Consider the following 17416-nt stretch of genomic DNA (forward strand, 5'->3'; position numbering starts at 1 on the left):
TTGTCTGCTCTGTTGCTGCTCCATAATGAGTCACGTTTTATGAAGAAATACACTAATCCCAACAAGCATTTGTGTCTTCTAAAGAAGGTGCATAGAAGCTAGAACAGTTTCCCATATTCGTTTGATTTTTAACATTCTACCAGGACATCATTTCCAGTAAGTGACATTATGAAACAGAACATTTCACAAATGCTGTGGAAAACGCAACTTAAATCAAACTGGCGATATTTTATGAGCATGCATGTATGAGTGTGTGTGTGTGTGTGTGTGAGCAGTGGGGGGGAACAAGGGAGAGGATAAGAATAACTCCAGATGGCTAGTTTTGTTTCTCCTCTGAATAAAACTGTGCATGTTTTACCACTGTGTGCTCCATTTGCTGGAATATGGTATTCCCCCCTCGTGTTGAGTTACAATAGCTTTGCTCCAAAACAAATGCAATATTAAAGGTATTCATCCAGTGTTCAATTTTATCAGCTCCGCTTAGTTTTCCAGTGGATTTTTCACAATGCAGCATAGAGAAGACTTGAATGGTCAACAATCTGATTAAGTCTGACTGATAAGAGGAATTGTTTAAAAATATAGATAACTTAATATAAGACAAAAGTACATCCAAATAAAACCTTAACAGTGAATTCTGTGCTGTTGATACCAAAACAATAAATGCAATTTGAACAATATTTGCGTGAACATCCAAACTCTTGAGAAATCTTCCTCTTCAATATGTTATTGGCAATATAATGTATGTTGACCTCTGCATATTCACATGCTGTTTGAGAACTCAGTGGAGTTAAGATCTGGGTTGTTTTCATGTTCAAAAATGCCAATGGTATTATCTTGAATTAACTTCTTAATGTTTTCTGCCTTGTAACATTTTCTAACATGATGTGCTCCATCATGCTAGAAGAAATGCAGATTATCATTGAGTTCAGTCCACTCCCTTAGTTGAGAAACAACCACACCGGGAGTGGATCAGAATGCATGACTGTTTGCATGATACAGAACTCTCCTTTCATGGTCAAATGATTTTCCAGATGTCCCAGGCTACTGGACGAAAGATTTAACACAGAAAATACCTTTACACTGATCTTTTGTGGTCCAGTTCTTGTAATCCCAATACAATTTCCATCTGTCCTTATCCTAGATGTTTTTCTTGGTCACAGTTGTTTTCTAGACCACTACTTGTCAAAGGGCTATTCTCCAAAGGTCACCAACTCACTCCCACAGATATACTCATACCCACCCCAGGGGGGGGGGGGGGGGTCTTTCCACTGCAAAGCCCTTTTCACCGTTACTGAATCTTTAACATTATCTAATCATGATCTTAGCAGAAATTCCTCAATGTGGAAACCTTTTGATGCAAAGCAATGCTGGTTGCACCCCAGGTACCCATTAATAACACAAAACGATAATGATTTCAAGGAGATCTACCACTCTATTTTCTTTCTTTATATCAATCAGGGATTGTCGCTGTACCTATTAAACTCTCACCTGTGCATGCAAAGTAATACTCCCAAAAATTAAAATGTGATCTCAAAAATAAAATTCACAGTTTGCAAACAAAAATTGTATCCATGTGAAAACTTTGGCCACAGTTTAATATTATTTACCAAATCGCTGCTACCTAACTTCCAACAAGCTTAATACAGTTACTGTTATTATTCTTGGCTTAAAAGACTAAATAAGAACAATTACTTACAAGTGGATGCTTCCCTGCAACCATCTGAATAAGTCTGATCAGGTGTTGTTGCTCAGGTGTCTCCAGCTGGGGCATCATTGCTGTGAGGCTGCCCAGGTGATGGTGGATGGTGTCTGGCTGTTTGGGGTAGACTGATGGCAGCACACGTAGCATCATGTGGTTACCTGCAATACATAAAGACACAAAAAAGTACAAGGAAAGTGCAAAAGCATACTCTGCACACAGATGGTAATTGCTCCAAAAGAAAAATTGTGTTCACTCAGATCTGTTTCATCTTGATTCGACAGTTTTGGCAGAAACACAACTGTTGCATTTTGAAAACTTTTTAGCTTCTCCTTTTGTGCTAACAATAAAAATTGAAAACATAAATATTTAGTTAGATGACTGAATGACCCCTCGAGAGAGGTTGGACTCTCTTCAACTCTGGAGTGGCCCACGGGGAGAGGCAGCAGGTTGGGGTGCATTTGCTTGTTGCAGCCCTACTCAGCAGTCTCGTGTTGGGGTTTACCCCGGTGGATGAAAGGGTCGCATCCCTGCGCTTTCGGGTCGGGGACAGGTCTCTTACTGTTGTTTCGGCCTACAGGCCGAGCAGTAGTGCGGAGTACCTCGCCTTCTTGGCAGCTGACAGGTACCGTGAGGCCAAACGGGGTGGGTTGTGGCAGAGGAAATAACTCGGGCCTGGGAGGAGTTCGGTGAGGCCATGGAGGACTACCGGTTGGCCTCAAAGCGATTTGGGCAAACCGCCCGGCACCTCAGGAGGGGGAAGAAGTGCTTCGCAAACACTGTTTACAGTGGGGGTTGGGGAGCTCCAGACCTTGACTGGGGACATTATTGGGCAGCGGAAGGAGCACTTCAAGGATCTCCTCAAACCTGCCGTCGTGCATTCCCTGGTGGAAGCAGAGGCTGGGGACTCGGGGTTGGACTCTTTCATTACCCAGGCTGAAGCCACCGAGGTGGTTAAAAAGCTCCATGGTGAGAGGGCTTCGGGGGTGGATGAGATCTGCCCTGAGTACCTCAGGTCTCTGGATGTTGTGGGACGGTCATGGTTGACACGTGTCTTCACCATTGCATTGGGGACAGTGCTTTTGGACTGGCAGACCAGGGTTGTATCCCCCCTTCATAAGAAGGGTGACGGAGGGTGTGTTCCAACTATTCAAGGATCACACTCCTCAGCCTCCCTGGTAAGGTCAATGCCAGGGTATTGGAGAGGAGACCTAATCTAAACCCTCTAAACCCTCCACAGGGTACTCGAGGGTTCATGGGAGTTTGCCCAACCGGTCCACATGTGTTTTGTGGACCTGAAGAAGGCATTTGACTGTGTACCTCGTGGTGCCCTGTGGGGGTGCTCCAGGAGTACAGAGTTGGGGGCCCTTTATTAGGGGCCATCTGGTCTCTGTACAAGCTGAGCAGGAGTTTGGTCCGCTTTGCCGGCACTAAGTCGGACCTGTTCCTGGTGCATGTTGGACTCCAGCAGGGCTGCCCTTTGTCACCGGTCCTGTTCATAACTTTTATGGACGCAGCCAAGGGCCGGAGGGGGTCTGGTTTGGGGACCAGTGGATTTCATCTCTTCGTTTTGCAGATGACATGGTCTTGCAGGGCCCCTCTAGCCAAGACCTACAGGATCCACTGGGGCGGTTCAGAATCAGAATCAGCTTTATTGCCAAGTCCGTACATACAAACAAGGAATTTGACTCCGGTACACTTTGCTCTCTGGTTTTTGTTTTTGCATTACAGAATATACATAATTACAATATACAAATATACACATATAGCCCAGTGGGAAGTGGCTGGGATGAAGATCAGCTACTCCAAGTCTGAGGCCATGGTTCTCGACTGGAAAAGGGTGGCTTGCCCTTTTCTAGTTGGAGGGGAGTTCCTGCCCCAAGTGGAGGAGTTCAAGTACCTTGGGGTCTTGTTCATGAGTGGAGGGAGAATGGAGGGGGAGATTGATAGACGGCTCGGTGCGGCTGCCGCAGTAATGGGGACGGTGTGCCTGTTTGTTGTGTTGAAGAGAGAGCTGAGCCCAAAAGCAAAGCTCTCGATTTACCGGTCGGTCTACGTTACTACCCTCACCTATGGCCATGAAATTTGGGTCTTGACTGAAAGAACGAGATCCCGGATAAAAGCAGCTGAAATGATTTTCCTCTGTAGGGTGGCCGGGCACTCCCTTAGAGATAGGGTGAGGAGCTCGGCCTTCGGCGAGGAGCTTGGAGCAGAGCAGCTGCTCCTCTACATCGAGAGGAGCCAGTTGAGGTGGCTCGAGCATCTATACTGGATGCCTCCCTCGGGAGGTGTTCCAGGCAGGCATGTCCCAACGGGAGGAGTCCCAGGGGACGGCCCGGGACACACTGGAGGTGACTATGTCTCTCAGCTAGCCTGGGAAGGAGCTGGAGGAGGTGTCTAGGGAGAAGGAAGTCTTGGTGTCTCTACTGAGTCTGCTGCCCCCACGACATGGTCCTGTATAAAGTGGAAGATGACGAGTATGGGTCAGTGACTTTAGAAACACACCATATTTATTGCCATTGAGGAATTTCCTTAATAAATATAAGCTTGAACACAACTGTTATTACTTGCACAGTTCTAATAGATTTTAGGTCATGTTAAAGTGCAATTCAGAATTATTAGCTATATGGTATAGATACTTGTACAAAACAAAACACATATCACTGAATTTATGCACTGACAAAAACAATCACCTAACTTACTTTCATTATGGTTGTGTCATAAGTACATTAGCTCTGAAATACTTCTATCATTTTTATTCATGAAGTGATTGCTGTGAAAAACAGCAGATATTCTTGAAATCACAGTTTTCTTGCATTAGCAATGGTTACATTAAAGAAAACTGTACAGCCATCACAGCTTTCAATTAAAACTGCTTCACATGACAGGAAATGGCTGCTAACAACTGCACATTAGTTAAGAAGCTAATCAAAAAACCTTGAGGTAAGAGATTTGGTAACAACATTGCAGGCTTCAGTAATTACAAGGATGTTTAGCAATGCCAGGACTATGTCCTCCAAAGGAGTAAGCTGAAGAATCAAGTTCACAAAACGACAGAGCTTTGCTGGCATTGGCAGAAGGCTGGTGTAAGTGTATTAGTACAAACATTGAGACAAAGACTTTTGGACAACCACCTTGTGAGAAGATGTGCAACCAAGAGCCACTTTTGTCCAAAAAAAACTTCAATGACAGACTGACATTCTGCGGGAAATACAAGGATAAACAGCAAAAGACAGGTGCAAAAATCCTTTCTCTAAAAATCCTCCTGATTGTATGAGGGATCTGGAAAATAACTTGTCGAGACTAGATTGGGTAAGAGCTACCTCAACTTCTGTAAAGAATATTGATGCAATGCTTCACCAGTGGTCATTAGACAAGCAGGGTACACTGTGGATAGGTTGCCAGTCCATCACATGGCAACGCACAGGATGAACAACCATGATAAATTAAACACACTTAAACCTAAGGGCAATGAAAAGAAACAAATTAACATAACAACCAAGTTTTTGGACTGTGAAAGGAAGTTGGAGTACCCAGTGGGAACCCATGCAAGCACGGGAAGAACATGCAAAGTCTATGCTAAAAGAACCCAGGACCTTCTTCTAGGAAGGCATCAGTGTGAGTAACTGTTTCACTGTGCAGCTTCATATATTGTAGAAATCATGAAACAAATACAAATAATGTTAAAATGAAATCTTAAAAAAGGCATTCACATTTGCTTCCTGTTAAAATTGCTAAAGTTACAGTAATACTATTTATATATTTTGTCTTGTTACACTGACAACCTTCACTGTATTTATTATGATTTTGTGTTACAGACCAACATAAAGTACCCTATATTTGTTAAGTCAAAAGGAAACAAATGTTTTTATAATCTTTTCAACAAATATTATTTTGTGGACCAAATTGTAAACAAAATTTTGGTCTCATCCAGTCATAGTACCTTCTTCCTTATATTTGTGGTGTTTCCCACATGACTTATGGCAAAACTGACCGTGGGGATTCTTACTGCTTTCTGTCAGTAATAACGACAGCAAATCGTCTTGCCACTTTTCCATAAAGCCCAGGTTTGTGGGGTGTTGGGTTGATACTCCCATTAACCGATTCTTCCACCTGAGTTGTAGATTTTTGCAACTCCTCCAGAGTTACCATGGGCCTCCTGGGTACATGCCAAAGGTATAAATACTTTCATGTCAAGAACCGTATGATGTGTTGATGACTATGACTATTAAAATAGGAAGCAGGCTGCAAAAAACTTTCACCTTTAGTTGTTGGTTGTTCATAACTTTCTTCTATTGGCTTCAGCTGTTATTGTCATCACAAACCATAAGATTCCCAGCAATGAAATAATATCAACTGTTTAGAAATAATAATCTTTCCATTTTTACTGTGTTGAAACAAAGTCAAGATGACTCATGTTTGGACATGAAATTATTTGCAAAGCAGTTTACAGGCCTGGAAAACCCAACGGATTACCCAACAGCCTCTGTCTGTCAATAAAACATCTTTAAATGATTCACGTCACTGAACAAAGACTCTTGTTTTCAAATAGAGGAGTTATTATTGGTGATTTTCAGGCATTTTCTTCAATAACTCTGGTATCCTTCAAAGGCAAACCACAAGAGATACATTATATGTAATGCTTAAACACAGTCAGATTGCATGTCAAATAGAGAATGTATGAGAAAACGGTATGAGACCAAAACAAGAGGAGGACAGACATTTACTATTTTTTATTAAACTGACTCCATCTGTAGGCAATATGGAAAAATAAGACCTAAATAAATTCGAGCAACATAAGAAAGTTGAGGTTATGACCTGGACCACTTACTGCATGTTTCCCCTCACTCTTTCCTGTTAATTAAATAATAATGCCACAAAATATGTTAAAATTACTGATTCTTCTGTGCAAATGTGAAAAAAGTTCATAGACTGTATAGACCTTCCTATTGTCCTAACCATAGCTTACACTGTGTATTATCAAACACACACCACATACACAAAATTCAACACAAATCATCATAAAAGACAGCTACAGTTTAAGTACAGAGAGACAGAGAAAGCTGATAATGACCCTAAAGCTTCAGCTAAAGCACTAAAAGGTCTGTTCAAAGTTATGTTAAAAGGCAGGAGGAGACAAGAATCCACACACAATCCTTTGTGGAGGATTTATAGCCCTGAAATTGCATCTCCATGCTCACATGTAGTAAGAACAACCCGACCAGACCGTAGAACATTCTGTCTAATCCAAACCTATTCAGCCTCATATGACAGATCTGTCTGAATCCTTTTGCATCTGAAACAGCCTGAAAAACTCACTGAAGGATCCATCCATCCATCCATCCATCCATCCATCCATCCAATGTTTTATCATACAAAGGTAAAATGTTTCTGAGGTGCCACAAGCAACAAAAAAATATCTGAAAACTGATCAACTGTATTATGAAAAAGCAGAAAAGTCCAAAAAGATTCCCTGTCATCCAGATACACTTCCAGCATTGTTGAATAATTCAAATGAATATTGTTGTTTTGTCAGTGAATACTGTAATAACACTGTCCAAAATGTTCCAACGATTCCCTTGAGAGGAGAGTAAAACAATCGGAGTCATGAAGAAAAATGTTGTTTGGCCTTATTATTGCTATTACTTAGGCGGAAAGCTTTCAATAAGTGTGCAAAAAGACACTTTACAATTTCTCAGATAAGAGTTTTTTTATTTAAGTCAGATTTTCCTTTTATTTTTTCTGTGACTTTTAAAAGTTAACAGAGAATTCTTTAAAAAGACCCAAAGTTGTGTATAAAGAAGCTTTAAATCAAACACATATTATTGTACTTCAGTTAATCTAGAGAAGGATGAATACTGGTTTTAATGCACAGAGATATAAGATAATAATGATATCCAGCACTGTATAGTGGATAACCTGCCAAAAGGAACACCCTGTTAACATGTGTGCAGAGGAGTTCACTGTTCAGGACAAAACTGCAAAGGGCAGCTCAAGAAGCAGCTTGAAAGCCCACACTTTGTTTCTGTAGCTTGTAACACTCATTTCAAGCATATACCTGCATGTCCTGAGAGAGTGCTATTAACACAAGCAACCTCAGATGAGTGACTGGACAATATTTTAAACCCAAAAATAAAGAGGTAAAGGATAAAAATCTTTCGGATTCTGATTACAGACTAGAAACACTTCAAAATACTCAGATTAATATGAAACATGACTGCCTAAGTCTCTGGATGCCATCCAAAGGCTAGGGCGCATAAAAAGACTTGAAAAGTATTTCATGATGTATAGTATATGTAATACAACATAAACAGTGATATGGAAATTTTTTTTCCCCTTACAGATGTTTTTGCTTTTTTACTTAAATGTTTCAGAACATCAAACAAAACCAACCTGTGAAAACATGGTTGCTCCCCTTGTTAAATACTGAATGAGCTAAATATTTTGGTTATGTTTCACAAACCACATCCAGATTTGAAAATTGCCTGACCTGTAGAATGAAAAAACACCTTAAACAGAACCTATCTGACATCATGAAGTAGGCTAAAGCAGGAGAGTTTAAAATGCAGGCCAGGGGCCATTTCCAGCCCTCTGACTTACTTTGTGTGGCCCCCCGACCTGCTAGCACAGGTTGTTGATGCAGATGGACACTATTTTTTATCTTTTATGCTGACATTTTGACAAATAAAATCTTCCTAAAACCCAAAAATATCAGGTACCACAGAATTTCTTTCACATTTTGCATTCATCTGATTTTTTGCAGGAGATACAACCACAAACTTCTAGGAACTTTTACATAAAAGCAAACTTGGGTGCACCCCCTCCTTCAATGATTATTACTGCAAGAAAGAGTGAAAGAGTGACCAATGTACCAATCTTGTTGCTGAGCTTAGACTAAGGAACTCCTCCAGCCCAAAAAAAAACCAACAACCCAAAATTTTAGGAAACTGAAATGTTATCTTATAATACCGCAATCGTGCGATTGCAGGATTTACAGAACCTTTTTCTGCAGAAATCTGACAATTTGGTTCATTTCAATGAAATCCTGCATGTTTGGTTTACTATTGAGCAGAAAAAATTAAAAAAGGCACAAAAAATATATTTTTTAATTTATATTTAAAAAAAATGCCCCTAATTGATTTCCACTTGAGAATCATGGCCCTCATGGCAAAAAGTTTGAACATCAATGGACTAAAGGATCTAAAAATGCAACACATCAGGCCTCGATCTAAAATAAAAATCAAAGTCACTGACATCCATCTAAGGCTTTGGTACACCAAGGAACCACAATGAGAGCCATCATCCACAAACAGAGATAACATGGAACACAGGTGAACCTTCCTATGAGTGGTCAACTTACCAACATTACTCCATTGACAACTTCGCAAAAGAACCCAGATAAACCTCTAAGGCAGCAGGCCTCTCTTCCCTCAGTTACAAAGATAAGAGTTCATGAACCAGCAATAAGAGACTGATCGGGCAAAAAATTACATCCATGAAAAAGATACAGAGCAAAACCCATTGCTGAAGTTTAACTTCTTGAAAGTTGGGCATCCTTTTACCGCTGGTGTAAACTCCAACACAGAATTTCAGAAAAAAAAACATCATACCTACAGCGAAACATGATGAAGATAATGTGGTGGTCTGGGACTACTTTTCTTCTTCAGTTTGAGTTGAGATGCTGTGGCATGACAAGCTTGCTCGAAAACTAAATTTTGCTAAATAAAAAATTTTTTCAAAGGAGAGTGTGACAATTCCATAGCAATGTACACAACTTGTCGTACACCTGGAATCACACAAACATTTGGTGCTAGGCGCCAAGGCTGGACTGACCAGTTTTTAGGTTTAGAATCAGAATCAGAATCAGAATCAGCTTTATTGCCAAGTTCGTACATACAAACAAGGAATTTGCCTCCGGTACACTTTGCTCTTTTGTTCTGTTTTTGCATTACAGAATATACAAATTTACAATTTACAATGTACAATATACACATATCTAATAGAAAAGGTGCATTTGCAACATCTGTATGCTGTTGTTCTCTACTCTATTGAATGTTCAACAGAGAAACAGCCTGGGGGAAGAAACTGTCTTTGTGGCGGCTGGTTTTAGTGAGCAGTGCTCTGTAGCGGCGGCCTGAAGATAAAACTTTAAACAGTTTATGTGCAGGGTGTGTGGGGTCGGCAGAGATTTTAGCAGCTCTTTTCTTTTCTAGACCTGTGTAAGTCCTGGATGGAGGGAAGGTCAGCTCTGATTATTCTCTCTGCATTCCTGATTATTCGTTGCAGTCTGGACCTGTCCTGTTTTGTGGATGAGCCAAACCACACTGAGATGGATGAAGACAGGACAGACTGAATGATGGCAGTGTAGAAGATGGCCAACAGCCCCTGTGGAAGGTTGAACTTCTTGAGTTGCCTCAGGAAGTACAGTGATTACTTTTTCACCAAGGGCCAGGTTGCTTTGGGTAGCTTTTATCACTTAATAACTGAAACTGAATTTTGTTTTTACTCAAATTATCTTTATTTCTGAAATAAACATTTTTAATGATCTAAAACATTTAAGCGAGACACAAAAAAATCAAAAGCAGATCAAGGCTGCACCAAGACAGAATAACAGATGTTTTGTAACACAGCTGTTACAGTAATCCTTGGAACGACCACTTTTACAGATATGACTGCAAACACGTCTTATCCTTTCTAAGTTATTTGAATCATCACATGATCCTCGAGTACTTATAATATGACAAATACCACACGGACACAATTACTCACATCCTACTTCTGCTGATTGAGAACTTAATCACAGATGAAGATGCATTCAACAGGAATGCATTTAGAAAAGAAGAATTTTGTTAAATGTAAAAATAAAAAACAGTTAATAGTAGTTTACTTTGACTTGTTTATTATCGTTTATCAGAGTAAGAATACAATATCTTAGGATTTTTTTTTTTTTGCTTTCAGCTGGGCTTTAATGATCTGTTTCCAGGTGGATTAATCCCCTCTTCAAGTGGCAGTTATGTGGCAATAAAAGAAAAATATTTACACAAGTCATACATGCGCTGCATTCACAGAAAATAGACCCATTTCTTTTCTGCCTTTAAGTGTGTAACATCTGTGTGCCTTCTGCTCTACGTCTGTCAGATAATGTATTTCTCCCTTTAATCTATGTATCACCGCTGGCTAGGGCTTGTCTTAATTGTCACAGTTTAAATTCACCCATTCTTTCCTTCCATGAACGTTTCTCATCAAAGTGCAGTCAGAAATGCCCATTTACCTCACCTTTTCTGGTTTGGATGTTTTGTTTTTTTTAACATATTACAATGCCAAAGTTTGGCTGTTGTTATAAAAGATTGTTAGTGCAGACTTTTGACTGGATTCTTGCCAAGATCCCACAAATAAGAACAGTACTGTTGTTTGATCCCCATGCTTCAATGTGGAATCAATTGAAAAAGTCAAATCCACACTTTTTTTTAGATTTATTTGCTTGTTCCTTTGTTTTAGGTTATGAAAACCATGCCAGTTCTCTTACGGTTTTAGTTACACTTTTTCACATATGTTCCAGCTGTGGTTTTAGGCAAAAGTGTAAATATGTCCTCTTGCTGTCCAAAACTGTATTATATAAAAAACATTAAACTAAACTTATTAATACAGTTTTGTGCCTCAGAGCGGGCAAATTTAATCAAAGTTGAATCATACGGTGCCCCTTAAACTAAAATCTGTGCAGAGGCAGAGAGAGCCAAGCTGTTAGGTCGCAGCATGTTTGAGGCAAAATGTTTGTTGCCTTGATATGTGGCATGGTCATTAGGACTAGGGCTGCAAAATAGCAAAATCACCATATGCAATATGCATATCATGAAGACATGCCTGGACAGCAGTACCTCTTAGTTAATTATTTAAGTACAATGCATTCAGACTGTCCATACCTGTAACACATTTGCTTCTGATTGAAACTTACCATGTGATGCAGAATAAAACATTTTAGAAGGTAAAAAGGAGGTAAAAGCATAAATAAAGTGCAACTAAGTCTTTTTTCGGACCCATTGGTGTATTTTTGGTTTGGTTAATTTAACCCGTGTATGACTTTTAAATATTTTTCTTTTTTGCCACTTGAGGAGGGGATTCATCCAACCGCAATCATCTCAGGGCACTTTAAAAAAACAAACCCAATCCAATTATGCAGACAGATTCCAGGTCAATTACATACATTCAAATTGAATTAAAATGATCAAACAATGCAGTCAAGTTAATTTATTTTCTTTAAATTGGTCAGAAACTTTTCTATCAAAGGAAACCCAGCAGATTGCATCGAGTGACTGACTTGAAGCATTTTCTCCTCCTGGATGAACATGTAGCAACACTGGACAGTCGCTTGTATCGTGTCTTTGACTTTGCAGCAATCCCTCATACTGAGCATGCATGTAGCGACAGTGGAAAGGAAAACTACCCTTTAACAAGAAGAAACCTCCAGCAGAACCAGGATCAGTGTGAGCGGCCATCTGTCCCGATTGACTTGGGGTTTGAGAAGACAGAGCATATGTAGCAGGGAAAGAACAAAGACAGACATTTTATTTATATTTTTTTTCTTTATTTATTTTCTATATAATTTATCTTCATATAGAATGTATGGTGTGTTTATTTCACCAAAATATGTGTTTTGTTTTAGGTGTTAGTTTGTTTGTATTGGGAATTTTATTTTTGGGCGTCACAGTGTCCTCTAGTGGTTTATATGGTATGGGCTGTATTATCTGCTATCTCTCGCCAGTCTGCATTGTACGTGACTGGGAGAGGTAGGTTTCCAACGCAGCTCGGTTTTGAAAGAGGAATTTTAGTGCTGTAATGTCATTTATGTTGCGTACAGTGATTCCTACATGATCAGTATTGTAAATGGTTGTAAAAATAGGTGTTTCGGGAGATTTGTTAAGTTTCTTGGGTGAATTTTAAGAGCACAAGATAGCTAACAAGCTAGTCACATTGTTTTACATGTGCATGTTAGCGCTCTCCTTTTCATCCTCACATGGAGTAGATTTTGTATTTTAATTTATATCTTTTTCATGTTAGGCTTGTTCCAACGGTGAGGATTGACTCTCCATTTGTGCTCTTTATTATTTTTGTGAAGGTATGTACTCTCAATACCGTGCTCAGGAAATTGTTTAAATATTTATAAGTTTTTTATGTCTTTCTTCTGGGGAAATGCTCATGTATTTTAGTTTATGCATTTTTCTTTAGTGCAGATTTATGTTCTAATGTGGCAATCTATTTAGCAGTTTTATTGTATTTTGTTTTATTACTGTTGAAGTTTGAAATGGTTGGATACAGGCCAGTCTGCATTGTACGTGACTGGGAGAGGCTTGTTCCAACGGTGAGGATTGACTCTCCATTTGTGCTCTTTATTATTTTTGTGAAGATTGCAATAAAGTGCCCAGAAGAGCCGGTCGTCAGTATCCTCCTTAGAGTGTCGTGCACCTGAACACAACGCAGTGTGGCTGGGACTGCAGACCGTTCCGGCTACACATACACACAAGGAAAACACAGAAGCACTGATCCCAGAGTACTTTCTATGTTGAAGAAAAGTAAAACGTTAATGGCAGTAGCAGCTCCTTCAGGTTGTTAATCAGGGGCTAGAAAGTTTAAATCAAAGTCTGCACACAAATTATTCTTTTCGTGTCATTTTCTGTCACAACTCCCTGATGGCAAAGGTAAAAACATCAACATGTCTTTAACATGTCAGGATTGTTCCGCTGCACAAGAAAGGCAGCATAACACCATCTGTGACAAAAGAGCTTAAAGAACAAAAGAGATCTTCAAAGACATGTCTCCACATATGTTACCAAGTCGTGCATTTGAACTCTACAAGGCAGCACCAAAGACGGGACACTGAAATGTGAAAGAAAGTTTTATTCTGTTGGGAAACTGTAAACCAGACAATTCTGGTGGCTTTGGACATTACTGGCATGACAAGAAGATAGCACTAGAGATGTTTATATGCAACAGGATGAAAAAAGCATCAGCATTCAAAGCATCATTGGAGCTTCAGGTTGGGCAGTGGCAGTTGGCGATGTTTAGATGTTGCGGCAGCAGGTATTCCTCTTGACCAAGGGCCCTCGTTTGTGTGATGGCTAAATCCTTCAACAGGACAATGCTGCAGTTCACTGCGTCTGTTCACAACCTTGGACTTCTTTCTTGAGTAAACCTCCCTGTTTTAAACCATTCTTCACGTTCTCCTGATCTAGATCTGATAGAAAGTGTTTATGGGTGGATAGCAAGGGAGGTTTACAAAAACAGATATCAGACCATGAATGCCCTTAAAGAGACCATAATTGTCACATAGAGCAACCTTCCCACCAGACTACAGGAAACACTTGCATCAAGCAAGTTTGAAGAAATTTTGAGGTAGTTAACAAGAGCGTTTCAGAGTCATTTAAACCTTCAGATATGTATTGAGATTATCTTTAGGACAACAGTGTTAAATTGATTAGCTATTTTATTCCTGGTCTTGAAACTTTAAACAGGAGTAGAAATCCCATTGAAAACCAATGGGTGAGCTTAAGATAACAGAGGATAGGAGAGAACCAAGGACTATGGATGATCTTTAGGGACAAATGGTCAAAGATTCCTCTCTCTGTATAATATAGCAGAATTGCAGTCCTATCAAGAGGTGCGGCACCACTGATTTTGGTAAAAACGTTTTGGTAAAAAGGCCCCCCTGGAATAAATTTACTGAAATTGAAGTATGTTCCAGACAGCCGGACTTGCCTTCTGGTACGTACCAAACCTGCACAAATGAAACAGAAATGTGTGCAACAAACTCAAAACAGAAATGCCGTTATTGAATTCTTCCCCTAAACTCCCTCTCTTAAGGCTATCCCAAAAAGACACTTCCTTAATTAAGACATCTAGAAACATGCAGCATTCCTCCAGCAGCACGTGAGTCATAGGAGCTGCTTCCACGTTTCTCTGCCTTACACAGCCAGATGTTTGTACAAGATTCACAGAGGAAACAAACGTCTTATTTCCTCAATTAATATTCCCCCGTGTATAGGTTTATCTGTTCGCACCCAGCTCAGCACTGAAAACTTTAGTTCACGCCCACCGGCTGTGTGTGCCCCACGCCGGTCCCTAATAAATACGGTGAGACCGGACAGACGGCTCCCATTTTTTCTTCAGCGACAGCTTAAGAACACTGATTCAAGAAGAACCATGGCTAGTGTCGGCACTATCCGCCTTTGCCCAGCTTGTAACACCGGCTACATCATGAGCTACGACCTGCATGCCATGTGCGAGGGCTGCCTCGGTCCTGATCATGCAAGCATGGCCTTGACCCCGCAATCCACCTGCCCTTCCTGCAGGCGTCTGCCTCTGGAAGAGAAGCAATGGCGGCTAGCCATTTTCTCCCCGCTAGAAGGGAATTCCCCATAGCGGACCAATGCTCCCTCGAGGCAATGGACATTGTTGGTGTTGGGCGGGAATCGAACAATTCCGCCCCAGAGACAGCGACTGAGATCTCCACTCCCTTCCTCTGGCCGGAGGACGCGGAGGCAGATGCCAAATCAGTCCAGGCTCAGGGCCTCCCGATGTCGGTGACCACCCCCTTTCCGGCGATGGGCGCACTTGTTAGCGCGCTGCCGGACATTATCGCTAAAGTAGCTGAGGCTAAAGGTGTCCCTGTTCCCGCGCCTTTAGCCCAGCTCCCGACTGATGACCTGGCGGGAAAATTCACCCCAGCTCATCTAACTCGCCGAGATCCGGTTTGGCCCCGTTTTCCGGCGATAACTGCTTACCTGTCGCTTATTGGCAACCAAACAAAGGATAGAGTAAGTACTCTTACTTTGCCCAAAAGAGCCCCCTATGAAATAAAAGTGACAAAAGTATAAAAGTAAATAGGTAAAGATGATGGACTTCTCCTTAATCAACAAAGACAATCTATTCATTTGAGTCACTTGGATTATGAAACAACTGGAATACTAGGAGAGCAACAAAACAAGGCCGGGGGACAAGGCCACAACATGCCGAGATATCGCCAGCACCAAGACCATCAAGCAAGTTTGAAGAAATTTTGAGGTAGTTAACAAGAGCGTTTAAATGACTCACTATTGAGTCAAACCTTCAGATATGTTTTGAGATTATCTTTAGGACAACAGTGTTAAATTGATTAGCTATTTTATTCCTGGTCTTGAAACTTTAATCAGGAGTAGAAATCCCATTGAAAACCAATGGGTGAGCTTAAGATAACAGAGGATAGGAGAGAACCAAGGACTATGGATGATCTTTAGGGACAAATGGTCAAAGATTCCTCTCTCTGTATAATGTAGCAGAATTGCAGTCCTATCAAGAGGTGCGGCACCACTGATTTTGGTAAAAACGTTTTGGTAAAAAGGCCCCCCTGGAATAAATGTACTGAGATTGAAGTATGTACCAGACAGCCGGACTTGCCTTCTGGTACGTACCAAACCTGCACAAATGAAACAGAAATGTGTGCAATAAACTCAAAACAGAAACGCCGTTATTGAATTCTTCCCCTAAACTCCCTCTCTTAAGGCTATCCCAAAAAGGCACTTCCTTAATTAAGACATCTAGAAAAATGCAGCTTACCTCCAGCAGCACATGAGTCATCGCCTCGCTTGACTCATGTGCTGTCAAGTAATTAAGACAACTAGAAAACATGTTTTTCAGTAGGAATATGAGGAAGAAAAACAAAAACACAAGAAAGACAAAATGGAGAAATGATAGATCGAGGGCAGCATGATGAGTGTTGGCATTTCCCATGAGAAAGTTATAGAGTAAGTTTGACAACACGCACACACAATTAACATGGATTTCCCTTTCACATCGGATCACATCACACACATATACAGGCCCAAAGAAACAATGAGGGGGATAAACTGACAGATAGATCTTTAAATAAAAACAAACAGAGAGACAAGGTTTTATACAAACATCCTTTCTACAAATCCCAACAAAACCTACACAACATCTCTGCATGGGGCAAAAATCTGAATCTCCGTTTCCTTTTTCCACTCATGTTATTTTTTTTTAACTCTCCTTTTTTTCTCCATGTGAGTCACGGGAGCTGCATTTATATCTGATTACGCCATGCAGCTTACCTCCAGCAGCGCATGAGTCATCGCCTCGCTTGCTGCTTCCACGTTTCTCTGCCTCAGACAGATGTTTGCACAAAGATGGAGATTCACAGAGGAAAAAAAATCCTCTTATTTCCTCAACGGATATTCCCCGTGTGTTTGATCCCTAATTCTGTTTAATAATTATGATTAAAAGGTTAGATAGTTTTCAGACTTAAAAGATTATGTGAAACAGAGGTGCTGATACAACTTTCTTGTTTGACTTTATATCCTAGGTTTGACAAGAGTGATGGGGCTACTCACTAATGAGTCATGTAGACTTTTAGATATGTTTTGGGATTTTCTTTAGGGATATGATCTTAAATTGATCAGCTATTTTATTCCTGGTCTTAAGATTTTGACCAGGAGTAGAAATCCTATTGAAAAGCTTAAGCTTAAGAAAACAGAGGACAGGACAGGACCAAAGACTATGGATGACTCTATTTTACACTATTATCTTACACTTTGTTAATGTTAAATTGACATAAAACATCAACATAGGATAGAGTAAGCACCCTTACTTTTCCCAAATATTCCTAAAAGTGAGAGAGATTTATGAAAGTAAATAGGTGATGATGACGGATTTCTCGTCAGTCTATCCAAT

General features: G+C 40.4%; 1 protein-coding gene across 7 annotated transcripts in view; it reads right to left on the bottom strand.

Moving 5' to 3' along the window:
- veph1 (ventricular zone expressed PH domain-containing 1) overlaps positions 1 to 17416 on the bottom strand; it is a 106542-nt gene that overhangs the window by 48493 nt on the left and 40633 nt on the right. For all 7 annotated transcript variants that reach the window (XM_047391006.1, XM_047391000.1, XM_047391004.1 and 4 more), the window contains one exon: positions 1697 to 1860. In XM_047391006.1, coding sequence (XP_047246962.1) covers positions 1697 to 1860 — 164 coding nt within the window. The remainder of the gene's footprint in view (positions 1 to 1696; positions 1861 to 17416) is intronic.

The sequence above is a fragment of the Girardinichthys multiradiatus genome, chromosome 18 (assembly GCF_021462225.1).
Source record: "Girardinichthys multiradiatus isolate DD_20200921_A chromosome 18, DD_fGirMul_XY1, whole genome shotgun sequence".
Classification (NCBI taxonomy): domain Eukaryota; kingdom Metazoa; phylum Chordata; class Actinopteri; order Cyprinodontiformes; family Goodeidae; genus Girardinichthys; species Girardinichthys multiradiatus.